This window comes from Electrophorus electricus, chromosome 21 (genome assembly GCF_041902795.1).
Source record: "Electrophorus electricus isolate QZ-2024a chromosome 21, ASM4190279v1, whole genome shotgun sequence".
Lineage (NCBI taxonomy): Eukaryota > Metazoa > Chordata > Actinopteri > Gymnotiformes > Gymnotidae > Electrophorus > Electrophorus electricus.
In genome coordinates this window covers 7799869-7826102 of record NC_137517.1, presented here as the reverse complement: position 1 = coordinate 7826102, position 26234 = coordinate 7799869, and the positions used below count along the sequence as shown (strand labels likewise).

General features: G+C 46.9%; 1 protein-coding gene across 11 annotated transcripts in view; it reads left to right on the top strand.

The window, feature by feature from the left end:
• The window catches only part of plekhg5b (pleckstrin homology domain containing, family G (with RhoGef domain) member 5b), a 43708-nt gene that overhangs the window by 5329 nt on the left and 12145 nt on the right, over window positions 1-26234 (top strand). For 3 of the 11 annotated variants that reach the window (XM_081704761.1, XM_081704760.1, XM_027008293.3), the window contains exons 3-9: window positions 5823-5899; window positions 19950-20091; window positions 20580-20679; window positions 20909-20966; window positions 21609-21700; window positions 21947-22083; window positions 23164-23330. In XM_081704761.1, the coding sequence (XP_081560887.1) occupies window positions 5823-5899; window positions 19950-20091; window positions 20580-20679; window positions 20909-20966; window positions 21609-21700; window positions 21947-22083; window positions 23164-23330 (773 nt within the window). Of the gene's footprint in view, window positions 1-26; window positions 758-5822; window positions 5900-7700; window positions 7896-12402; window positions 13117-13259; window positions 13442-14337; window positions 14460-16841; window positions 17160-19949; window positions 20092-20579; window positions 20680-20908; window positions 20967-21608; window positions 21701-21946; window positions 22084-23163; window positions 23331-26234 lie in introns of those variants that run through there. The other 8 variants (XM_081704765.1, XM_081704759.1, XM_027008287.3 and 5 more) reach the window with 7 other exon arrangements.

Here is a 26234-nt window from a genome sequence, read left to right as displayed (position 1 = left end):
TATACCACAAATTTAATGACAGTGAAAGGATAAAATGAAATGTTCTTTTTTTTTTTCTTCTTTTTTTTTCTGCTTGTTTGCTTTCGGTCAAAAGAATGGCTTGGTTTGTTTTATTTATGCCAACTCCATCCAGTGTATGTGTGTGCTTTGTTTGGGAATTAAACTGCTTGGCTTCAAATAGAATTAACAACAGATGATGGAACCAGTTACACGTGCTCTCCTGAAAGTTATTGTCGAGTGTTTCTGTGAAATAGATGCCAGGCTTTTCTTGGACGTGGAGTACGGGTCGGGTTTTGGCTTGGATATAGACGTTTTCTGAACTTGGAAACAATGGATCTTGTTCAAAGAGAAAGTTTAATTGACACAAAAAAGGTGAAGTAACTATGCAGGTGCCTGATTTATAGGGAACCGTTTGCCTCCGACTATTCCCAGTATCTTGGAGGTAGGGTTTGCTGGGATGGGATATGTCCTTAGTTTTGTTAGACACTGAAGGCTCAGTTCCAGCAGCTTGAAGCAAACCTGCATGTCGTGTCAGGACAGGACGGTTTAGCGGTTGAGGTCGTCGTCATCAGCTGAAGTGTAAGGAAGTGAAGCAAGCCTTTTCTTTAGCTTCACAAAGCTTCCTCATTTGCCATGTTCCTCTACTGGAAGAAGCGAGGGGCCTATGAACTGGAAACTCTTCCCTCCTCTCAAATGGAGCTGTTTCCAGAGCGCTTCTCCTGGTCCTCCTCCCTGGAGGTCATCCACGATCCATATGGTAAGGACAGGTTCCGTTCCTCTCAAAAGCTCTAATGTGGCAAGCACATATGACTCCTGGGAGTCATTGGCCTTGAATTGATATTCATGATATTCAAATTTTCCTATTGCCATGACGATAAGAAAATATTGGAAACTAGGTATGACTGACTAGAGCAATTTTAGACTAACAATGGAATTGTCTAGAGTAAAATCTATGTAAATTCTAAATTCCTTGGTTTTTGAAAGTTTCCATTACTCCCTTATACACTATTAGTATTGGACACTATTTTTGTGCAGGCAGGCAGACTGAGTATCTAAAGCCCTGATTTATGAAGGACACATGCCAGTAAAGCATTTTTATGACTTATTTAACATGGCATTTTGTCATATTAAACACAAGCTCATGCCCATGGGAATGTAAAGTGTATTATCCTATCCACAGTACATGTAAATAATGTATCAGAGTTTTACCTTGTACACAGTAAAGGTCACCAAGAGGAAAGTGTGTACTTCTAAACACTACGGATGTCCTGGTCACACTTTGTGTCACATATCAATACATGCTTGATCTAATCTCCTTGCCAACAACCAGTTTAGTTTTGTTAAGTCAGCCAGTTGTGTGGGTCATTTGACTTGCACAGTTTCATACTGTAGTGCCAAACAAAAGATCACTGGATTTGTTTTTTTTATTATTTGTTTTTTGCGCAACATTTGCTGGGCTAGATGCAGGTAAAACACGCATTACGTAAATGGTATCCCCCACTTTTGCTCAATGGAAACTTGCTGTCTAGCTGTGAGTATGCCTCAAATGATATCCAAGGCTGGAATGAAATGATCATGGCTCGCAGCCGCGAAGCGCGTCGCTTCGGCGGCTCTCGCTATTGATTCACCTGGCGGAGAACGGAACTCTATCCGCGGTCCACTCCTGGAAGCCTCGCGCGCTACTGCAGGTCATTTGGCGTGCTCAGAATTCCTGCTCGTACCTCTGGGATGCTTCAGCCAAGGAGGGACACAGCATGGGACACAGCATGGAGGCCGCTCTTTGGTGCCCCGTTCACTCAATCAGAGAGCAAGGCCAAGCAGCTTAGCCAGGCCCTGCTACTGCCTCCATCCAAGTACATATTCTTATTGTCAAGCATAGACTTGAATTCCCAAAGATCCAAATTAGTGCTGATTTGTACTAAGGGGAAAGCACACATCGTTCTGCCCTAACAGCTGGTAAAGGTGAAAGAGGAAGAAGCCATGGCTTGAGGCCACATTATGCAATCTTTTTAAAAGGCCACTATTTAGGATTAGCTACCACCAGCGGTTTTAAACATTCCTGTTGCATAACGGATTGGGTAGTAACTTAGTTATACCGAGCGGTCATTTTGGTGTTTTGATGGTTTGCTGTGCCTAGCGGCTATATTTATAGTAGATGTGCATTTAAGTGCTGGCGTTAAACCAGAGTTCCTTGTGGAAGCTCTACATGCATCAGAGTCCTTCTCAGGCCACTGAAATGGGTCACGTCTGGCTGGCCTACAAGTTAATTCGCTCCCTCGCCAGTCACCCGAGCCTGGACACATTGCCTTTGTTTGCAGAGTTTTCACTTGCGTCCGCTGTAAGCACATTTGTGTTTAGAGGAGTCATGGTGCTTTGTGCATGTCTGCGGGTTGAGCTGACGGCGACAGAATGGCTTCACTTGAACCGTGCTATGGCACCGGGCAGCAACAGATGAGAGGTGTTCAGATGGAACACGGAGAGTCTACACCAGGCAGTGCTTTTGGCTGAGAGTGCAAAAGCAGGTTTTCTTTCTTTTATCCTTTATTTGCCATTTAATGAGTTTTGGCACCTCCTACCCATTTTTAAGCTAAATACGCTTTTAAAGTGCATGAGGCGCGGACACTTAGCCACTCCACCAGCCGCATGTTTTGTTTTTTTTCCCCCATGTGAAAACGATCGTTTCCTGTGTCGTTATAGTTGTCTGCATGTTTGCTTGCCAAGTCATAGAGCCCTTTTTCCTTTCTCCGCAAGTTACTGTTTCCATTAATGTGGAAAATGGACGGTTGTATAGCATCTAGTTTCACTCATTTCTTGCTCTGTAACTGGCATGGAAATATGGCTAAAGTCATCAGGCCATATTAATTCTGGAACCACTGTAAAGTTTATGGATGAATGGACAGGTCACTCCTAACTTGGCACAAAAGCAATACTCTACAGGTTTCCTTGACTTGAATGCAGGTCTTCACTGCAGATGCTTATCAGTTGCAGGGTTTTTTGTTCTGTTTTTGTTTTTTAAAGAAAGTTGTTCACACGTCGTACAGCGGTGAGGTAAGTTGTGGTCTTGGCCTCTGATATTCCATCTGAAGAAATCTCCCTGTTCCCAGGCAGTCGGCGGTCATCTGCTGTCTCTTTTCTAGGGCAGTGTTTCTGAGCCCCGAATCCTGAAGGAACCACAGAAAATCTTCATTTGGGCTCTTTTCCAGTTCTTATTACAGCTGAAGCAAAAAAGTAAAGAACATAGAATATCTGGTGCAACTGTTTTGGGAACGTCTAAAACAGTGGACTGGTCCACATGGACTAGATTGTGAAACATTCCTTTAGGGCATTGTTTCTCAACCCAGTCTTTATAAGCCACCTGGCAATCCATGTTTTTGCTCTAACCCAACCACAGAAAGACGGTTTTAGGCAATGCCTTGCACTATTACAGCGTCCAGTCAACTTGCGGGCAAACAGACATCAGAGCAAGGTCGAGGAGTCAGTCATCATGCCTTAAATACAGTGCTATAAATGTAGATGTAGATGATGCAGGCAGGTAAAATGTGGACCCCTTTGGCAGTCCACACATTCTTCAGACAAAAACACATGCCATGTTTCCCTCGCCTCAACTTGGGGAAGACTTCTGGTGCATCATGACTGCATACTTGTATGTGGGGATAATGAATAAAGGACTTGTGTCTGTCTTAATGTAGATACAGAGTTGAACTGCGCAAGGAGCTTTACTCTAAAAATGCTGGTTTGGCTTATTTTTGTACAGTTTGTTCTCAAAAATGGCAAACTCACTAATGCGCAGCACCAGTTCTGTGCTGTGTTGAGGCTTCTCTGTAAGCTCTCAGTGTTTTCAGGGGCACTGTTTATGGAAATGTTGATTGCATGCAAATCGGTGACAGTGAAGATTGATCATTTTGAATGTCTTTTGTTTAAATCTCAGTAATTTTCTTTACTGTACTTCAGGTGTGGACAGATCAATTATTGTAGGGATGAAAGGTCACATGGACCCAAAAAAGTAATCAGTGTTTTGCAATAAAGCCCCTAGAATAGATGCAACATGCGTGTAATACATAACACGTAATCAGATGTAGGTTTTGATTTCTGATAAAGATTAGAGTAATTTGTGCTTGGTCCATATCTGGTCATGTATCCTGACATAGTAAAAATGGAATTGGGGTTACAAGCACAGAGGGTTAACAGTATGACCAGCATTATCTCTGCAAATCTACTATAGGCAGGTGCCTTTCCCATACATGTCCTGGAGCAGATGCCGGTGCAATTTGTGGATGGACCGTTAAAGATTTGTGAGTTTGTGAGAAGCATCAATATTGAAATGGCTGACAGAGCATGAAAAATCATTTTTACCAAAACAAAAAAAAGTTGCAAGGTTTAAAAATCCTTTTGCTCCTTTTCCATGGGAGATGATGGAAACGACCTCTGAGCAGTTTCACATGGTATGACCTGGCATTCAGATGTGGGTGGGTAGGTGGGTGTAGAATGTGTGTTCAGAGAAGCTTTCCCAAACAGAAAACCCAGGGCACTTGTCTCCAGTTGGCCTCCTCAGTGTCCCTGCTGAGTACCGTCACATGTCCACGTGGAGCTCTGCGTGTGCTACCAGTATGGTTTCATTTGTTTTTCTGGGCTTGCTAAGCAGTGCTGAGGTCAGAAATTCCGGGAGGGAGGGAGGGAGGGAGGGAGCACACGGAACTGGGAAAGAGGTGTAACGCCCAGAAATGTACATCGCTGAGTCAGACTGCATTGCTCTTCACACACAGTCATTACCATTCGCTGTCCTGCGCTACAGCTAAAATTACTGCTCATCTCCAGGCCCTCATGTCCAGACCTGTTTTCCTGACTTGCTGCTCTACTGCAGATGTGTCTGCGTTAACCCCCCCCCCCAACCTCCGGTTTACACACATTTTAAGGCTCTAATTTTCATTCCCCATTGCATTTTGAAATGACAGAGCATTAACAGCTTATATGCGGAATATCTGCTCATGCTCATGTGAGATTTCAGAGCACGCCGTGTACGTCAGTTTGCTTCATCTCTTTACTGACGTGTCATGCTACATCACCCCCAGACATCCGATTGGCCAGCCCTACCAATTTCAGGCAAAATCAGGAAAAACTTTAATTGGCAGAAACTACCAGGAAAAAATCTGACCACATACACCAACCATGTGTCTTTCCAAACCAAGCTCCTTTAAAAGGAGTTTAAAAACTAATAGACATGGCAAAGCGATGGAAAAGAGGTTTGCTATTTTCCTCTCTTCTTCTTTTCTTTTTTTTTTTTTTTTTAACCTTAATCAGAGAGAGTTGTTTAGCCCAATACAGACCTTCAAACTGTCGTTTCGTATAAGCCAAATATTGTGAAGGCATGCGGGACGGCCCCAACCTAGCACAACAGCAGCTAGTTTCCCAACTTGGCACCACACGCTTTAGACATCTCATTGTGGTCTTTTGATCAAACTGTGGTGAACATCTTCATCCACATTTGCTGCTTCCTTTTTTATCCTCTTCCTCAGCCCTCTTTAATCTTCCTCTGCCTGGTTTATTCTCGGTCCATCTCTCAGCCCGTTCTCTCGTCACCTTTTGGCCTCCGGCCTGCTCGCTTTGATTGCTGCGTCAGTGGGACTGGCCACTGCAGCCTAAACGGTGATCAGCTCATCAAAAGACATTATCTTCTCTTTACCGGGCCCTGTCATCTCTCCCCCCGAGCTTCATTTTGAGAGTGTCTGCGCAGGTTGCACACGCACGTGTATGTGTGCGTTTGCGCGCGAGTGTGTGTGGGTGTGTGCCAAAGTTAATACTGGCTCTTTTATCTCCTGTTCCAGATGAGAAGCCCCCTCAGGATGATGAGTGTGTGGTGTGTCAGCATCCAGGCTGCACAGAGCACCGCCGTGCCGCAAAGGTAAAAACACTGGGCATGTTCTTTATTCCGCTCTACGGAGGGTTCTGGCTAAGTTATTGTCGAGCAAAACCGCAAAATCGCACACCTCAGTCGGTCTGTGTCTGTGTCCGTTCTTGGATGAATTACTTTTGAACGCACACCCACGTACTCACTGACAAAGCGAGTCTGTCTGTCTCACTGTTTATGCACGTGTGTGTGGGTATGTGGAGGATCCTGCTGTTGTATGGCCTTTTGAGAGCGCTGGCGGCAGCGTGTGACGTGGGTTCCTCCGTCAGGGCCGCGCTGTCTCTGGTGCCACCTCGGACCCCGGGTTCCCTGCTCCGGGAGGCTTATCCCCACTGCAGCCCCCTCCACCCTTCGCCCCCACCCTGACTGAATTGTCTGCTCCCTAATAAGAATCATCTTTCTGTCTTTGTTCATTCCTGTCAGGGGCCCTGAGGCAGTGAGCATTAGTAGGACGGCGTAATGCGTGTCCGCATGCTGCTCTTCTAAGCGACTGCTGACAGAAAGACGCCTCTCGGTTTCGCCCACCTGCACTCAACGGGTACATGAGGAGCAGATAGCGTGGGAGGAACCGTCTGGCCCCTTCAGGGAAATCACCCCAGCACTTTTAATTTGTACCGCAGGCCAGTCCTTGTTTAGGGCTTTGCAACTTGCTTACATAAAGCCTCGATTAAAGTACTCCAAACGTATAATGTGTTGTCGGTTGCCGTATGTCAGTGGTGTGGCTGTGATTTGAAGAGGAGGTCAGCGCTTAGCCGTGTCTCCTCTGCTTTGGCGTTTCCATAGTGAGATCCTAGCGACTCAGCAGGGAGTGAGACTCTAGAGACTCTGAGAAGTGAGATCCTCACAACTGTGAAAGTGAGATCCTTGAGGCTTGGGGGGAGTGAGACTCTATGAGTCTCAGAGGAAAAGAGAAGCAGGATTGCAGCTGTTTTGGTGTGTTCAGGGTCACTTGCTCCTACTCTGGGGTCTCTCTCCTTTGTTCCTGCAATCTCTTAGCAAGCAGGGTCATGTTTTAATGTGACTGCTGGTAGTGATTGGAATAAAAAGTGTGCATGGGAAATCTTTATACAAGAATCGATTGTGTTAATCAATAATGTGGTAAATAAATGTGCTCTGTTTAGAGTAATCATGTCTTGATTTGGGGGCTGTTGGAATGTGCTGCTGGCTCCCACTCTGCTGTAGCAAAATGTGACCACCAGGGGGAAACAGATGTACGTTTTTGGGAGCATTGTTGCCCATGTTTGCTAGCAGTTACTGTTTACCTTCGATCTGCCTCAAAGGTATAAATGAACTAGAGAGAGCTGTTTTAACTGGCAGTTCCTTTGCTAAACAGGGCACACGATCCTAAACCTATAATTAATCACTTGAAAATTCGAAGTATGTTCTGCTTTTCTGTCCTGGACGTGTGGTGGCGGTTATTTTGTTCCAGTTTCAACAGACCCACGCACACGATTTCAATCCACTGATTCATGCATCTCAGCTGCCACTTCAGCAGGGAAGCAGGCACTAGTTTTACGCAATGCACGCATTTAAATTTAAACACAACAAACACTGCTGTCTAGATAGGGTCGAGGGCGCCTGGTCTGCAGGGTATTGTGAAAGTGTGTTTTCTTGAGCCTCCGTTTCCGATGTCTTTTTCAAAGTTTTTTCAAAGTTTTTATTTATTTATTTTTTTCCTTCTGCAGTTCTTAGTCCCGGCATGGTCGTTAAAAGCGCCGTGTGTTGGTTGAAGGCTGTGGACGTGGTCGTTTAAAAGCGTCGTGTGCTGGTTGAAGGCTGTCGACGTGGTCGTTAAAAGCCCTGTGTGCTGGCTTAAGGCGTTGGACGTGGTTGGTAGGAGGCCTGAGCCGGGCCCGGCCAGGCGAGTCTGGGCATGCTTGCCACCTCCATTCACCCTACAGCAGGATCAGACAGCACCAGGAGGGTGGAGCTCGCTATGCCAACCTGCCCTGCCCTGCCCAACAAAACTGCACTGCTGCCAGCACTGAAAGTGAGAGAGAGTTTTTGTTTGTGTGTAACTGTGTAAGCAAGTGGAGTGATCGGCATCTTGAATCTACCAATTTACTCTCCTCGTATATTTCTCACTTCTTTTTTTTTTTTTTTTTCCCCTTCTCAATTTCTTCTGCCTGTGTTTTAGTTCCTGTCTGTTTTCTCACTCTCCTACTCACTTTCACTCCTTTTATCGTCTCTTCCTCTTTTTTCCTCTCGGACTGCCTCGCATGTCTATCTTCTCTCACGGCACTCTTTTACTCATACCAGTACCACTCCCATCACCCCCCCATCACCATCTGTCACGCTGGCTGGTCACATGACTCATGTCGCCCAACCATCGTCTTTTTGAGGGTGACCCATCTTAATCAGTTAACCTTGAAATAATTTTCATTTAGGTAGATGGGGTTTCCTTTCAAGGCCTCATGGCCTTCTCATCACCCGAAGCCCGAGACGTCCTGCGTCTGCCCGCGCTAATTCGCTCTCTCTGCCCTGAGTGTGAACGGATGAGCAACTGAAATTTGAGTGTCAAATCAGCCTGCTAATTTGACTAAGCAAGAAACGCGTTGTCTCGCATCTTTGAGAGTGGTAACTGTGGGTCTGGTGGAAGGTTAAAAGCTACACCTGCCTCGTTGCTCTTCTCTTGGACTCGGTGAAGGTGCTGACTCTGCTAAGGTACCAGCATAAGCGTTCGCTAGGCTCCTGGTACGGTTCATACCTCACCATTGCTAGTGCGGATGTTTGACGGCCTGCCAGTCTATATTTGGGCCGCCCATGGGGGGGGGAAAGCCCGCGTTTCACCAAAGAGCACATTTCTGGGAAGTGGGTGATGGGCCTCCCTGGCATATCCGTACATGCCTCAGGCCCCCCGCCGTTCCACCTGAACGGAGCACTCCGGGAGTCTCTGGATATCGCGGCCCTGTTCCACACAGCCGCCAGTGTCGTTCCGTAGGTGACGGGAATCCAGAATAAGCAGAGAAGCTCTGTAGCTCGTCAGCTAAAATGAGGAAGGCGAGGAAGTCCAACCCGCCACCTTTTTGGTTCTGCCTCTTTTTGGTTCGTTCTTTTCTCCACCAAGAGCTTGAATCACATGGGCCGAGCCCGACAGCAGACCAATGCTTTTCCACTCCTGGAACAAAGAATGGGATGCCTGTGACTTTGGCTGTAGGAATGCTGGGACATCAGTCATCTTTACACTGGCACTTGCCTTCGCAGTAGTGGGATGGGTATTCGGCGTAGGACCACTTCATCTGGGAAGGGAGAGTTGAAATCGAGGACAATAGCCTGCGTTGCCTTTCAGCTACTTCTGATGAAATAAGTGACTTTTTTTTTTTTTTTTTTTAAGAACTTCATTAAATGTTTTCGAACGGCAGGTAATTTATAGGATGGACAATGAAGCAGTTTTTCTGATGTGGGCTTAAAAAAAAAAAAAGTTTCAAATAGGAAATTATTAGTATGGAGAATGTTGATGTATTTGATAACTAGAAGAAGTGAAGTAAACACACACACACAGCATAAGTTGCTTGGTAATGTACACAGCCTATTATGGCTTTATTAGAAGCGTGTGTGTGTGTGTGTGTGTGTGTGTGTGTGTGCTATTTCAAATCTCATCACACTTGCTTAGTTTTCTTTCTAATCAGAAAAATATTTTAAAGACAGAAAAGGGTTACTACTAATGTTGCTGAGAACCTTGCAGCAGGGTGTCTGCTTAAACCAGGAAGAGAGCGCTTGACCTGCTCTCGAAATAGCCCAGTACACGTCAGTGTGTTCAGCATCAGCTGTCGACGTTCAGAATATGCTTATCAGCTTGTATCATCCAAACTTTTAAACCCTTTATAAATCATTTTGCTCACGTCTTGTGCAGCAACTCGTGCCTAATTGGTTTAATTGCTCTTGCTCATATGGGTTAGCCCAGCTGACACTGCCCTTGTTTTTGAAGCACAGCGCTTCAGTGCCCAGCCCTGCTGCATACACCTCTGTCATGCACCTAAACTCAACTCGACAGGTTATTTGGAATGTAAAGATGGCAAATGTGGCAGACAGTGAGAGACACTGTGTGGTCAGAGTGTACATCCAGAGCAGCCTGTGCAGATGCTGCGCACCCTAAGCTTTGAGCATACTTGCACAGAGATGCTGCGCACCCTAACCTTTGAGCATACTTGCACAGAGATGCTGCGCACCCTAACCCTTGAGCATACTTGCACAGAGATGCTGCACACCCTAACCTTTGAGCATACTTGCACAGAGATGCTGCGCACCCTAACCTTTGAGCATACTTGCACAGAGATGCTGCGCACCCTAACCTTTGAGCATACTTGCACAGAGATGCTGCGCACCCTAACCTTTGAGCATACTTGCACAGAGATGCTGCGCACCCTAACCTTTGAGCATACTTGCACAGAGATGCTGCGCACCCTAACCTTTGAGCATACTTGCACAGAGATGCTGCGCACCCTAACCTTTGAGCATACTTGCACAGAGATGCTGCGCACCCTAACCTTTGAGCATACTTGCACAGAGATGCTGCGCACCCTAACCTTTGAGCATACTTGCACAGAGATGCTGCGCACCCTAACCTTTGAGCATACTTGCACAGAGATGCTGCGCACCCTAACCTTTGAGCATACTTGCACAGAGATGCTGCGCACCCTAACCTTTGAGCATACTTGCACAGAGATGCTGCGCACCCTAACCTTTGAGCATACTTGCACAGAGATGCTGCGCACCCTAACCTTTGAGCATACTTGCACAGAGATGCTGCGCACCCTAACCTTTGCGCATACTTGCACAGAGATGCTGCGCACCCTAACCTTTGCGCATACTTGCACAGAGATGCTGCGCACCCTAAGCTTTGAGCGTACTTGCACAGAGATGCTGCGCACCCTAACCTTTGAGCGTACTTGCACAGAGCTGCTGCGCACCCTAACCTTTGAGCGTACTTGCACAGAGATGCTGCGCACCTTAACCTTTGGTGCATACTTGCACGGAGATGCTGCGCACCCTACCCTTTGAGCATACTTGCACACACAGAATGTACAAGCTTTTAAGTCTCTTCTACTAAAGTTTAGAAGTATGAATGTTCTGAAACGCAGTATTTAGACTTGTGGCAGTATAATGGGACTATCGATCTTACAACTATGATGACCTTAAGATTAAAAGAAAAGGATTGGGGGAGGGGGGGGGGGTTGTTTGTTTTTGACTTTTCTGTTTCCATGGAAGTTTGCTGATTTCCTGGAAGACAAGATACTCCAATTTTGAATCTTCATGGTATAGATATAAATCAACGGGTCCAAGGGAGGATTCCAGAGAAGACGGAGAGAGGTCCTTATCCACATCACATTTGGAATCAACACCTGCCAGGAAATAGGCATGCACAAACATGATTGCAGAGTGGGAGGGCAGGGCCAGTGAACGCTGTTTACTCGGGCGGAGAGATTCCACAGAGTTTAAGAAATGATTTGATGTCGTCATTGGTAGCACAAACTCACAGTTGTAGTAAAGTCCCAGGTACGAAATCAATGTAAGCTTTCATTTCAATGAACAATAATAGTGCTAGGTATCTCCGGTTACTTACGTTTCAACCAAAACATTCAAATGTACATTTACAATTATTACAAACTTTTTTTTTTTATTTTGGAAGAAATACTTTGTCTGGGGCACAGGTCGCCATCCTTCCAACACTTCACTAGTGGTCAGTTTTAGGTCACCACCGATGGCTGCGTGCTTTTGGCTGGCAGGTACATGGGAGGGTGTTATAATGAAGTGAGTGTGTGAGCCCTGGACAGACGTTGTCATGCAAAATGGGTTTCGGATTAGGATTAGAATGATGGGGCTCCCTCTTTGAGTCTTGGTTCCTATCAAGGTTTCTTTCTCATGCTCTAGACAGTTTTTCCTTGCCACTATCGCTTTTGGCTTGCTCACTGGGGGCTTGGACGTTTGTAAAGCTGCTTTGTAACAACGGATGTTGTAAAATGTCCTATAGAAATACATTTGACTTTGACATATGTAAGCCTGTTTCGTGAGACACTAGTGGTCTCTGGTCACCCACGACACCTGGGCTTCTCTTCCCCAGATTATGCTACAAATGTTTTGTCTTCTTACAACTTCTTAAATAAACAGGAATGATGTTTTGAACAGTTCCTGAGCAGTTCTGGTGTACTGAGTAGCAGCTCTGGTCCAGGATCAGTTTTTGCTTTTAATACCCTAATAGACCCATTGATATGGACATAAGGCAGCTGGTCCCGTGCCCTGTTGACAAGTTGGCTGCTGGCTTTTGACTGCAGCAGTAAGGGCTGACGAGTAGATTCTAGGCCTGTTCTTGGAAGCCATCCATCCCTCAAAGTGTGCGCCAAGCTAGCACATTTACTTGATGGATCCAGTTTAACAGGGTCTTCAGGAACATTTCAGCCAAGCTGTGTGTTTCATGGTAAACACATGAGCGCTCATTTACAGTGGCAGTCAGCACCACCAATGGTATAGTGTGCTTTCAGGCAAAGATCTCTCAACCCGCTGTTCACTTGGATTATCATTGCTTGATAACCTAGTCTAGAGCCATCATCCAAGAGAGGACTACTTTTTACAAACCCGCTATGTTTCAAATATGCAACCCAACAAGTGATTCCACCTGGTCTTCCATGACTTGGTTCTCTTTTCTAAAGAAGTCAGCTCATTACTGACGCTGGGCAGAGCTGACAGGAGTTCAGGACACCGCGGTCCCTGAGGGGATCAGGCACCTCACTGATGCGTAGGACTGGGTGTACAGCAATCTGCCATGCGCCTTGTTTGGCCATCCCGAGTTTAACTGCAGAGTTTTTACCCTCTCGTAGGCGTGCTAACCTGCAAGCAGGTTTGGATACGGACGCAGCTTCGAGCCTTCTGGCATGGGTGGGGAATCAACTGATGCGTAACTGAGTTCTAAGTATCTGATTTTGTTTCACTATTTTATCATGTAGGTAAAGAGCCATCTGTTTTAAACTTGGGTTCTTGTTTATCTACTTGTGCTGCATCTTCCTGAGGCTTGATGAGTTTCTCATTTCTCCTCTCTCCACTCAGACTTCCTCTTCCTTTAGGTTGGCAGCTCACCTCTCTTCAGCTCTCAAGTCTTCTAAGTGAACTTGTGTGACACTTCAATTTGAAGACCCGCGATGAACAAATGCGTTTCCAAACGTGCCCGTAGGATTAAATTAGAGAGAGGAGAGAGAATCCCTGTTTGTGCACGACAGGTAATGCAGGGGGTGTGTCCTTTTGTGTGTGTGTGTGCGTGCGTGTGTGTGTGTGTGTGTGTGTGTGAGACGGTTTTCCCCCGCTCTTAGCCTCGCCCCTCACCAGTGAGAGAAGTTTCCATATCTCTATACGGAGACATCAGATCAGGTAGCTAAATTCTCTCACTTCACATGCACACTGACTACCAAGGCAGTAGATGTGTTTGGGCTTAGGAGACTACACGCAGACTACACGCAGACTGCACATATGCATACGTATAACCTGACGTGCCATCCTCAGACCTCGGGTGGAGCGCGCACGCACCTCTTTGTCTGTCTGCCACAGGTGAGTGGCCATGAAGGTACAGTGAGACACAGGAGTCCACCTTGTCTCTTGCTTGTCTCTCTGTTTCTCTCTCTCTCTCTCTCGTGCTTGCTTTCTCTGGTTATTTTCTTTCTCTCGCTCTTCCCCTCTTCCTCTCGTTGTCTCTTCCTCATTTTTTGCGATTTCACCTTGCTCTTTAACCTTTGTTATATATAACAAAACGATGTTAAGCCGTTCTAAAGCACAACACGTTTGCTGGTTAGCATGTGGAGTTCTATTGCATGCGCATGCCGATGTAGGTAGTATGGGTGGGTGTGTGAAGGGGTGTGTATGTGTGTTAATAATTATAACATCTAATATGTGGAGCCTACTGACGCTCTTGGCAAATTTCTTGGGAATTGTGTGGATCTTGATGTATAAGTGGATCAGTTTGAACATGTCAAACTGAACAGCACAAGCCAGCAGGTCTGGACTGGAGGTGGTTTTGGAACGAACGCAGACTAGTGCAAATTTTTCCCATTTCTTCCCATCCTGCTCTCTCTCTCTTGCTCCCCTTTCTTTGTCTTTCATTAGAGAAATAAAGCTCTCTCTTTTTTTTTTTGGAATGAGCTCTACCACTCGGCTTTTGGGGGCGACGGCGCTCAGATCTCTGGCCTGTCAGACTTTTCTACCGCTGTTTTTCTCCTGTGTCGGTATAGTTCACATCTGCTTCTGATACTACCCAAGGTCCTCTGCACCCATTAATATATCCCCCTTTCCTGTTGCAAAAAAAAAAAAGCAAAGATTGACCTTGAGTCCCAATGACCAATTTTTTTTCCCCTCTTTTTTTCTTACTCTCTACGTCTCTCCTTTCTCTTCTCTCTCTTGCTCCGACCCCCCCCCCCCCCACCGCCGTTGACTCTATTCCTCCCCTCAAGCTATGGATAGCGGTATTGCATCACAGTAGGGCTGTAGGAGCCCGAGACAGCCTGCTCCGCTCAGTGCATCTGCCTGCCTTAGAGCTGATACAGAGATAGCGGGAGAGCAGGAACATCTGCTGGTGAGTCCGCTGGCTCCGGACACAAGCTCGTACCGACTCCGTCTGTTTCTCCGTTGAACTCGGCTGTTTTTCTGTGGCGCTAGTATTGTGTAACGGGGGTCTCTGGGGTGCTACCAAGTGGATGAGCGTCAGTATTGTTAAATGTTGTACTTTGAAGATTTTCTTTACTGGTTTGAATGGAAATAACATGGTGATCACTGGGAAAAGAACTCAGTCGTTATAAGACATGCTTATATAAGTTCTACTGGTCTCAGTCTTTTCTGGTAAATGGTTTTATGTCTTCTAAAGGATTTTCAGTCATCCCAAGCAAGTGCTGTGGTTTGTTTAAAAGAAAAAAAAAAAATACAACTTGAACAAATTTGTTCAGGCTTTTCCAAACTTTTGAGCGTGTTTCTCTGTATCAGTTACCCGTGAGAAGTTGTGAAAAGCTGGCAGTTTGAGGTGGGTGTGTATGCACCTTTTGGCTTTCTGGTAGTGTTTGTACTGCATGTTCCAACATACACTGGCGGAATATACCGGAAGCCGAGTATATAGTCATATGCCACTGGAGGAGGTGAGGACCTTCCGCCTGATGCTCTCACTTTTACCACATGCTTCTCAACCTCTCAGGATGTGGCATGTCAGCCAACAGAGGCTTAAATTTGTTTTTGTTTACCTGCTTGTTTAGCTTTAAAGCAGTTCATATTTTGATAAGCTATATGGGATGAACACTAGCTATATTGTGTGTGAGGTTGGTGGCTGAGCAGTTTGGTGATGAGCCAACCCCAGTGACCTTTTGCTTCAGGTCATGAGACTGTGGCCTAGACAGAGGTAAAGCGTGATCAGGATTCTGTTTATTTTAAATTTCAGACGAATGTCTCGTGTGCTTATCTCCCCTTTTTCATGAAGGAATTTCGTTTATATCCGAGTCAGGTTTGACTGTCAAGCTGACCCTGAGGCTTTGCTAACTAGAGTGTGGAAACCCCACCGGCTCTTGCACATGGTTGGTCAGTCACAACCTCCCTGCTTTTTTGCTTCCTGTGAGCTGGATGCTTCTCAAGACCAAGTGGAAATTGACAGTAGAGACTTCCCAGTTGGTTCTGCTGTGTCATATCAAAGTGTACTCCTGGTAACACTGCCGGTGCTAGCCATTTAAAAGAAACTCAATGGTGATTTGTCTTCTTAGAACTTCACGAGAGCCTTAATGTGCTGGCAGGGGAGTGATGGTAGGGTTGGACTTGGCAGGCAGGTCTGGAGCAGTTGACTGGTGAATATTTTGGTGTGTGATTTCCCTCTTGAGGCACTGAAATATTTCAGCTGTACCCACCTGGTCCACATGTGTTCCCTTATCTTGCCTAGATGCCTTCATTCAGATGAACAGGGCTGAGTGAACAGAAAGAGGACGACTGATTCTCAGAGCGGTGTTTCACAGGTTTCTCGCCCGTGGTGTTATCAGCATCCCTCTCTCAAACATCAGACCTGCTTTTCCACACTGGTGCTGCCCACCCAAGACTTCTAGAGGCGATGGACCAAAGACATTTTAGTGCGCTTATATCGGCAAGGTCATTAACACTTTCATAGCTTTTATGCTTCCGACCCAGTTATCTCGAAACCACGTGTGCGCACGGCCCCTTTCAAAAGGGGTAGCCGGGACGGGACGTCCTGTTTTTAGGCCAGCTTAATAAGGCAAAGCAAAACAAAGCGTGGAGAGCAGGCTAATGGAACGCAGTGGTTTTTACAGGCCAGACATGAGTCTGCCAACTAACTAAAACGCTCCACCACGCTGCCATCCTGCTCATATGCAGATGAAAGTAAATTGGACCCTTCTTCGGTTTATTTGAAGATGTGGCTGGTGCAATTAATTCTGTGAGCTGCATTATAGCTCTCTAAGCAAGTGCATGCCAAGCGTTGAATTCCAGATGCAGAAAATCTAATTTCCTAGCTTTCATGATTATTTTTCAGGATGTCTAAAGTAAACGTTGTAACACACTTAATCGGCCGTTGTTCTCTGTGTACCGAAATGATTTTGTCCCGTTTCCTATGTAGGAGTTCTAGCGAGGTCCCCACATATAAACAGAAGAAACTTGTTGGCTAGCCTACTTGATTGAGTCTAGGTGTCTGAGCATGGAGCCATACTCTGGATGTTGAGAGAGGAGATCTAGGACACATCCGTACAGTTGCTTGCTGTGCTGTAACAGATTGACTGACTGACCTTGTGTATGTCATGACTCTGTGTATGCATGGTCATTTTGTTTATGTGATTGTGGGTTGTGCACATCTTTGGTTTTAAGGCAAGGAAGGTATGAATCAGTTTGTCTGAGTAAGTGCTCAGTGGGTGCTTGAGTAGGTCTGTGTGTATGTTTCGGTCTTGGGGGCATGGGTGTGTTGTGTTAGCGAGAGAGTAGAATGTGTGTGTCTCACTCTTGTCAGACACCTCAGTCATGGTGGCTGACGTGCGATTCAGTGACTCACTAAATGATATTTCTCCTCCCTCGCTCGCTCGCGCGCTCTCTCTCTCTCACCATGCCCCTTTCTTGCTCGCTCGCTCGCCCACACGCTCCCACAACACTCATGCATGCTCTCATACTCATTTTGAAGTCAGACTATTAGCTGAAGGCTCTGTTGTGGATATTTTAAAGGGTCTTAAATCGCTGGTTGCCTCACAGAGAATTTTCTGTCTGTATAAAGCTTTGGAATAAAAGAAAATAAAGAGAAAATGGGGTAAGAACAAGGCGCCTCTCTTGGGGGTTGTGGGGGGGGGGAGTCGGTTTTACGTGCTGTGGTATAGAACTGTGTTTTTTTGTTTATGGCTTTTTTCTTGTTCGTTTGGGTTGTTTGCTTATTTTGGTATTTTGTTGACGTATCAGCGTCTTCTCATCAGTTATCCTCTAATGCTCGTTTCCAACAGAACTGGACAAGTGTGAAGCTCAAACCCACTCTTAAGAATCTCTCCTTCCGTCGTTCACACACGCACTATACGTCACACTTGGGGAGGTGAGAAGAGGCGCGTTGGAGGCGCGTTGGAGGCACGTTTTGATCAGCTCAGCTGGCACTGCTGGGAGTATTGTGACCGGCAAGCAGGCCTCTGTTACCATGACCTTTGGCCACTCTCCTCACGCTGCCTCGTGTTTTGCGGTTTGCCCGGATGACCAGCTGAGAAAAGGGGAGCGCTCAGCTCTTCGTTCTGTGTCTGTCAGCCTGAGAGTCAGGAGTAGTGGCTTCAGGTGGAGCTCCTTCAGGGAACTTTCCCAGTACAAGTTACTACACGCTTCCTTCCGTATTACACGCTTTAATCCGGTAGCTCTGCAAGTGCAGCTTGGTCCACTTGAAGTGCATCCATTGTCCTCCTGCTGCTGGTCAGTCCCATGACTGTATCGACGTGTAGGCAGAGGGTTGCAGAGCCGTCTGGCTCTGATCCGTTCGGCTTCTGTCTGTGGGTGTGGGCGCTGTCAGATTTAACAAAGTCCTTTGCCCTTTATCTTCGGGTGGATAAAAGTGATTTTTGTGCGACCATGCATGTTTCTCGATCTCTCTCTCTCTTGTGCAGTAGTGGACAGTAAAGCCCATTCACTCATTCTAGGCCGTGCTTGCCAGTTGTGCGTTTAGGGACGGTGTCACTGCGACATGCACGCTGTGCCTCGCACAGGGACGGTGTCACTGCAGTATACACTTCATGCCTCACGCATGGACGATGGCACTGCCAATTGCTTCATTAGAATGATGGCAAAGGGTTTGTGGAAGCAGTTGCTCTTTGTGACCAAGTCTTGTAGTTTGATCAGTTGTGCTGACCAAACACTTTGTGTGTGTGTGTGTGTGTGTGTGTGTGTGTGTGTGTGTGTGTGTGTGTGTGTGTGTGTTAACAAGTGCCTCGTGGCTCTGGACACATGGAAGCCCTAGTGAGATCAATGTGTTCACAGCTGTTGGTGTCTTGTCTCACTCATTGCTTACATACATGTGCTTATACACCCACACACACACTCTCACTCCCCATAACACCCAGAGCAGGCAACATGAGACACACACACACTCCCCATAACACCCAGAGCAGGCAACATGAGACACACACACACACACGCACGCACGCTCAGTTGGCCTTCACAGTAATCCCTGGCAAAGGCTCCCTGATCGCCAGCGCTGACTTCTGCCGCCTGGCGAGCTGTCCATGCTGCTAATGCGAGCGCTCGACTCTTTTCTATGTGCATTTCGCTCTGAAACTTTTTCTGCAGGAGTCCGTTTTTCCGTTCACTTAACTTCCTTTTCTCTGTCCATGCACCCCATAGCCAGGATGCCCTTCTTTCAGTCTGTCTCCCGTCCCGTTCCCGTCCTGGATGGGTCAGGATGGGAGTGTGCCTGGTGGTGAGCATAGCAGACCCACCTTGGCTTTATTGCTGTTAATTGCGCTTTTCTGGACCAGACAATGAGGCAGACCCAGTTGCCATGACAGCAGGAGGAAGTGTAGTATCTGTGTATGTGTGTGTATGTGTCTCTGTCTAATCTCTGCCACGATCTCTCCATCAGTATCCCTCTGGTTTAAGACTCATTCAGTGTTTGCAGTGCGTTACGCTGCCTGGGGCAGAGCCACTTTCACGTCCTTCCACGGGCTTTTCTTCATTTCCTGGATCGGAGTTCTTATTTGTTTATTAATTATATGTGTACACACCAGGAAAGGGGGAAACAATTCAAAGCATTTGCTTCTTTAACAAAGGGACAATATCACTGAAACAAAGACAGGAGCTTGTTGCTGTGATGCAACGATGGCCGATTTAACCACCCCACCCCCCGAAGATTCGACTGATTTCAGAGCCATGGATCTTGGTGGGGAGTCAAGATCCTGCCTAAAGCTTCACCCCCTCAGGGGCTTAACCTGACTCGAGGGCTGGCTGAGTCGGGCAACTTAAGACGTCTGGTGAGAGAAGGGGGGAAAAGGGATGGACCCTCACAGGGGTGTGGCCTGGGAGAAGGCGCGGGCCGGCTGCACGGCTCCTGGAAGCTGAAGTAAACGCGGCGTGCGGGAGCCAGGACAGGAAGAAGACTTGACTTGGCGCTCAGGAGTTCTCTAGGATTTAGTCCTTTACCGTTTGGCTCACTCCTTGACGGAGTGTCTCAGCTGTTCGTCCTGGAGGGCTCGGGGCTTGAGGGCTTGAGGTGGAGCCAGGTTTGGGCTTTCTGAGTCAGCACCCAGCCGCTCTGCCCTGGCCGCTGCTCCAGCGGTGGGGGTTGAAGACATAGGGGTGGAGTGGGGGGAGGGTGCAGTGTGATGTTGTACAGTGGGGGGGGGGTCCTTTGCTACGGTCACTTTCAGCTTGCTCATCATTGATCTGGACCCATACATTTGTAAAGCTGCTTTATGACACTGCGCGTTGTAAAAAGTGCTATATAAATACGTTTGACGTTACTATGAAGAGAGGTGATTAAATAAATATACAAAAAAAAAAAAAAGACATGCACTGATTCCTCCTCCAGAACTTATGCAAAAATCGTGTGTGTTCGTGTGTCTGTGTGCATGTCCAGGTGTGCCATCATCCAGACTGTCAGGATCTGAATAGCAAGAGCCCTCTTCACCTGTGTGAGTCATGTGACTCCCGCTGCCACCCAGACGAGACGGACAATATGCACTTTGACCGTCACCCTCGCTTTCATCTCCAGCCACAAGGCAAGGAGCACACGTGCACGCGCGCACACACGTCTATACACACGTGCACACACCTAACCTTACACGCGTGCGCGCACACCCCTTTACAAATACCTACCCAGATAAAACCAGATGCACTTAGCAGTAATCTAGCCATCCTACATTGCCAAGCGCAAGCCCAGTACACAATAAATCACTTTAACTGTTCTTTCATCTGCTCTTGTGAAACGTAACGAATTGCATCCTTTTACTGGAATTTAAAATGAACTATAAATAGTCATCGCGAAGTTTTAAATAGCGATGGAATATTGGGAAACTTCCTGTTTCCAGTAATGCTCAAGATAGATAGTCACTGCTGTGCTTTGAAGTCCGTATGAAGAAAGCCACGCACAGGTGAACTGGACTAACACCACCCCTGCTGGGAGAACATCTTGCCCTTTGTGTGACTTGTTCTTTAGAGGACTTGCACTTGGACACAGCCTCACACAGCCTCATGTGCGTTTCTGCAGGTTCCATCCTGGCGCGGAATGTGTCAACCCGCTCCTGTCCCCCCAGGACCAGCCCCCCCTCAGACCTGGAGGAGGAGGAGGAGGGGGCCACAGAGAGAGGGTCAGTTAGCGCCGCGCCGCGTGACGTCCGGCGTGCATGCTGCGCGTCCGGTTTCTCACTTGCTGGGATAAGCTCAGCGGACAGACACTTTGTACATTTTGTGTGCAGTGTAATTGTTATTGTACATGTGGAAGCTGGTATGTTGGGATGTCTTCACGTGTGTGTGTGTGTGTGTGTGTGTGTGTGTGTGTGTGTGTGTGTGTGTTCTTATGCACATGTGGGCTTCCAGGGAGCGTAAGCCTGGAAAGATGAAGCCGAAGAAGAAGCATCGTCGGCGTTACACTGATGTGAGTGCGTGTCTTCTGGGGATTATGGGAGAGACACCGGCAGTGGTGGTTCAAGCACATTACAGTTTTAGCTCTAATGCACTCAGTAGATGTTGTTTTTTGGGAAGTAATGCAAATTTTGGAACAAGTAGGAGATTTGATGGTTATTCACCAATACATTTATATTTTGGGGTTTAAACCTTGGCTTAATGAGGCTCAGGGAGATCAGCTTTCCTATACACAGGTGACCATCTGTTTATATCTGTGTAAATCTTTGTGTAGGAGTGTGTGTGTTTGCATGTGTATGTATTTAGGTGTCTGTGTGTGAGTGTGCATCTGGGTTTAACTGGATTTGTCTTGTCGGTTCCAAATGTTTTCCTGGGGAAAGTCAGTCTTGGTCATTCATGGTGAGGCCATTAAACACTGATGTGGCCAATACACAGGAAATGACATCAGCATCTGAGTCATCTTTCTTGGGCTCAAAATGTGATCCTTAGTGAGATATCCGAGCCCGTCATTACAGAGATAACAACAGCATTCTGTTTCTTTCCGAGGCACATGCTGCTGAATCTTACAGAATCGTGCTGATTTGTGCTGAATCGTACTAATCATCTTTATTTTTTTCTTTTTCTTTTTTTTAAACTGCTGTGTCACCCCCTGCAGGACCCCAGTAAAGAATGCTTCACCCTAAAGTTTGACCTGAACGTTGACATAGATACAGAGATTGTTCCCGCCATGAAAAAGAAGACACTAAGGTGAGTGAGGGAGGAGAGTTTCAATTATAGAGCCATTCTTGTGAATACATTTACAAACAGATAGTGTACATGATAGTGATCAACCAACTACAGCCTATCCATGACTAGCTGTCTGCCAGGAAGTCGTCTTTAGTTTCAGTATAACTCCTTTCACACTGCACGTTATGAAACACCTGTGGGTAAAAGGCTTAACGTGAGAGTCGGAGGGAAAGCGTTCTGATTGGTTTCATCCATTCTTGCATTTAGAGAGCTACTGGGACCAGTGTTCGAGCGGAAGGGCATTGAGTTGTCGCGGGTAGACCTGTTCCTAGACCAGTCGAACACTCCCCTCTCACTCCACTTTGAGGCTTACCCTTTTGGAGGGCACTACCTTAAAGTCAAAGGTAAGAGGGGAAACTCGTCGTTATTAAATGGGTGGGTGGGGGTGTGTAAGCTTCAGAAGCACTTCACTTGCACAGATCATGACAGACTTCTCTCTGACCTCTTTCTTTGGAAGTCTTGTGTATTACACTGCTATTTCCACTCCTACACACACACACACACACATGTACTATCATAGTAATGTCTATTTTTATGTATATATGTGTGTGTGTGTGTGTGTGTGTGTGTGTGTGTGTGTGTGTGTGTGTGTGTGTGTGTGTATTTTCTGTGACTACTGGGCAGCTCCAACCACAAAGCCTCTTTTATGACAAATAACCTCTTAACAAATCCTCGTCTTGCACTCCACCAAGTTTGTGTGCGCGTGCTCATACACACACACACACACACACACACACACACACACACACACACACACACTCGCCACAGTCATCATACTTGCTCTAGTCTTGACACTGCCTGCGTAATTTGCAGTCGCTGACGTGAGACAGGAGATTTAAACACAGTTAAATGATTCTGATCGCCCACTTGGACAGCCGACTAATTTGCCTTCGTACGGATTGCGCAAGGGTGACTTCTGAGAGCTCTAGTCGTGTTCCTCAGCTTTCTATACAGCACTAACAGAGGCTTTTGTGGATATAAACATGTGCAGTTAATGGTAAAAATGCCAGCGTCTGAGAGATGTGGTGAGTATTTAGAGTATTTAGAGACTTGCCTTGTTTGCATGCCTGTGTTTAGTGTGGAAGTATGTATTTGGATTAAAGCTTGTTTTGCTTTCTGATGGCTAATAAGGCTCATATCTGGTCAGAGTCCCAGCATGTTCATGTTGAGTACAAATGTTTACTGCATTTGATTTGCAGATGAATTTCTAGTCTAGTCCGAAATATTTTCAAGGTTTTGATTTTTAAGAGTTTGCCTGTTAACTATTGCTTACCTATGTAAAAGTATTACTTATTGATTCGTTTTGTTTCAGTACTTATTATTTACTGATGTCTCAGGCTGTGCACGTTGATTGGGTTGAATGTATTGTATTGATTTTTGTGTGTGTGTGTGTGTGCGCGCGTGTGTGCGTGTGCGTGCTCCAGCTCGTCCTGGTGATGAGTTGAAGGTGGATCAGGGGGTAAAAGACTTGCGCTTCCTCAGTCTGCCCAACATAAAGAGCTCGAGTGGGATCAGCCCCTATATCCTCAACCCCACCAACGACAAAGTCGATCATGGCTCCCTTTCCCGCCAAGACAACGTGGACATCCTGGTCAGTACCATCACCTTCACACCCACACACACTATGTGGTCATTTGGCCCTGTCTGACGAGAGGCGGTCTCACCTGGTTTTAACGCTTCATTGGTGCTACGGTTTTCCTGTTGATGACTTAGGCTCCTTTCAGCAAGTGTTTGTTCCTGTTAAGCATATGACCTCATTGCTTCAAACAGGAAAAGCCACCCTGGGAGAGGAAGTGCTTAGTCTGCCGTATTGAGCGAAGAGGTCACAAACCTGACGGCTTGACAGGGACAGACGTGTTCAAAAAATGTTTTATATAAATTAATATAAATGTGCGTGCATGCATGCGGGCATACACGCAATTACTATTTTTAAGCTGTCAGGGCTAAAATTGCAAGAACTCTGTCTCCGTTTCAGATTATTTGTAGTTGTTTTACCATTTTTATCTTGCTGTAGAGTAGCATTTTATCACCGTGGAATCTTTTACCCCTTCTCATTCTGTGCTGAGATGATGCTCCTTTTTGCTTTTAAGCAAAGGATTTTCAGCTCAGCTTCAGTGTTTGCGGTCCGGGAATCTGTTGGTAAATTCTGCTCCCTGGCACGTTCAGGCCCACTGTGCCAACAGTGGTGTGTTTGCATCGGCCTCCCGGGCAAACTGGCGTGTTCTCCATACTCGATACCCACCGCCTTTCGTTCCGGGTTTGGCCGCGAGGATTAGCTGTGAAACCACAAGACTCCGTTCTCAGGCCGTGCACTCGTCCTCGTTCCACCACGGCTCACGGGACTGCGTACGTCTCTGTAGAGTTACATAACGCGTGGACACGCCTGTACACGTTGCAGCTTAAATGCACTCTTATTCTCCGCTTAACACGCGGGTAGAAAGCGGTTTTGGCCTCCCAAATCCACTGTCAGGCCAGTTTTCTTGGAGAAAGCACAGGTGAGAGACTTTAGACCCAGCGTTGAGCCAAAGCCGTCTGGAGTTTTCTTGGAAAGTTGAAATTTATGATGAGCACTTGGATCTCTGTAAAAGAGAAATTACTTTAATGCAAAGTGGGAACATTTTGTTTGTGAAGTCAGCCCCTCTGTAGTTATTATAGGTAGGCTTTGATGATGGGGGGGCACTTCAGAGTCCAACGTTACTGCCTGAGGGGTGCCAACAAGTGCAGTTGCCCGTTTGTCCACAAGTGTGCACCGCAGTGCATCCCCTGCCTCAGGAAATGGGATGGAGTTATCTCTTGGCTGTGACCTGGTTTGAACTCTGCTTCACACCTCCTAAAGGTGACCACTGTGCTCCAACCCATTTAGAGTGAAGCCAATTTGAATATTCCTCCTGTGCAGCTGTTGGGGAACAAGCAGACAGGTTCACAAATCTGCCTGAAGATGGAACACGGCGCATTTCCGTCCCAGTAGTCCAGGCCGGATCCCAGCATTCCATCCACCCCGTCTTTCCTCCTGAAAGATGTTCCGCATTGTTCTTTGATGCCGTTATGAATATAACTCTACGGCTGCATGCAAATAGCATTCCATCACCAGCCTTTCTCTAAGCGGAGCTAAAGTATAATTAGAACCTCAAGGCTAAATTTCCAGCTTTTAATGGATGCGATAATATGATCCAGTTTTGAGCGTTTTCATAACTTTCACCATTGTAGTTTTGCCAGTAGGCTAACCACAGTGAGGAGGTGCTCCGGGCTGGCTTTCCTCATACCTCCCTCCATCTCCCTCCACCACCCATCCACCCTCCATGCACCTCCCAACATGACAATCCGCTGCTGGGCCTCGCCCGCTGTTCGGACCACGCTTCACCCGCTGAGCAGCGTCCTCCCAGCTGGGTCTCGCTCCCTGTCGCCAAGGCCTGACCTTTACAATAAAAGCGCCCGTGGATCAATCGGGGCGGAGGGGGTCTACAAACGAGGCCACTGCTCCTGCTCTCCTGCCCTCATATCTGCCCTGCTCTTGTGATGACCTTTTGAGCTTTACGGTTTGATGTAATCACCCCCCCCCCCCCGCCGGAGTAACTAAAAGACAAATGTCTCGCAATTGTAGGTTTTCTGGTAAAAGCCGCGTCCATGTTCTGACGCTTCTTCCTCTATGATCTTGGTACACACTGCTCAGGTTCATCTCTCCCATGTCTGTACATGGCTCAATGTGCAGACACTACCAGTCACAATGACGCAATACTTGCATGCGTCGGGCCCTTCCTGGGACTTCCCGCGATGTCTCATGCAGGACTCCAGTTGTGTCATATCTGGCTCTTTCTTCTCACAGGGAACGGCCTTCGTGGACGTGCCTGTGTGGGTGTTAGCGCGCACGCTGCTGGACCGTTCTCACCCTCGGGCCTGAACTGTTTACCTGTCTGACACAGAGATGAGCTTGTTGCACAATGGCAGGAAAAATCACATCATAGGCACTAGTTTGCCCTCGGGGGAGTAGGCTGTATGACAGAGGGGAACATATCACCATGATCTAGCGGAGAGTACATGAACATGTGTGTTTGCAAGGTGATGACCCAGCAAAGACCCTGATCTCAGGAGTCCTCATAACAAAGACGTCTCTCGTTACCCCTAAGGAAGTTACATGGGTTACACAAAGCATGCCAGTGTCATATAAGAAATAACATTTATATGAAATACCAGTAATCACAGGTTTGATAGTGATATTTTGCCAAAAGTTCTTCCAAGAAAAAAAAAAAAAAAAGATCCATTTACTGTGGTGGAGAAGGGGCAGTCATGTTTAGGCGAGCGGAAGCCGGCAATGGCTGGGCTTTAAGGCGAGAGGGATGTTGTGCTGTCTCAGGCTGTTCCGCCACCGAAGCGGAACACCCGCTGAACAGCCGGGGCCTTCGGTGGGGGCTACGCTGGGAAAAACCACCGGCAGAATCCAGACACCGAAGGACGGGGTTCGTATCCTATCAAATTCCAGTGGTCATAGCTCAAGTTT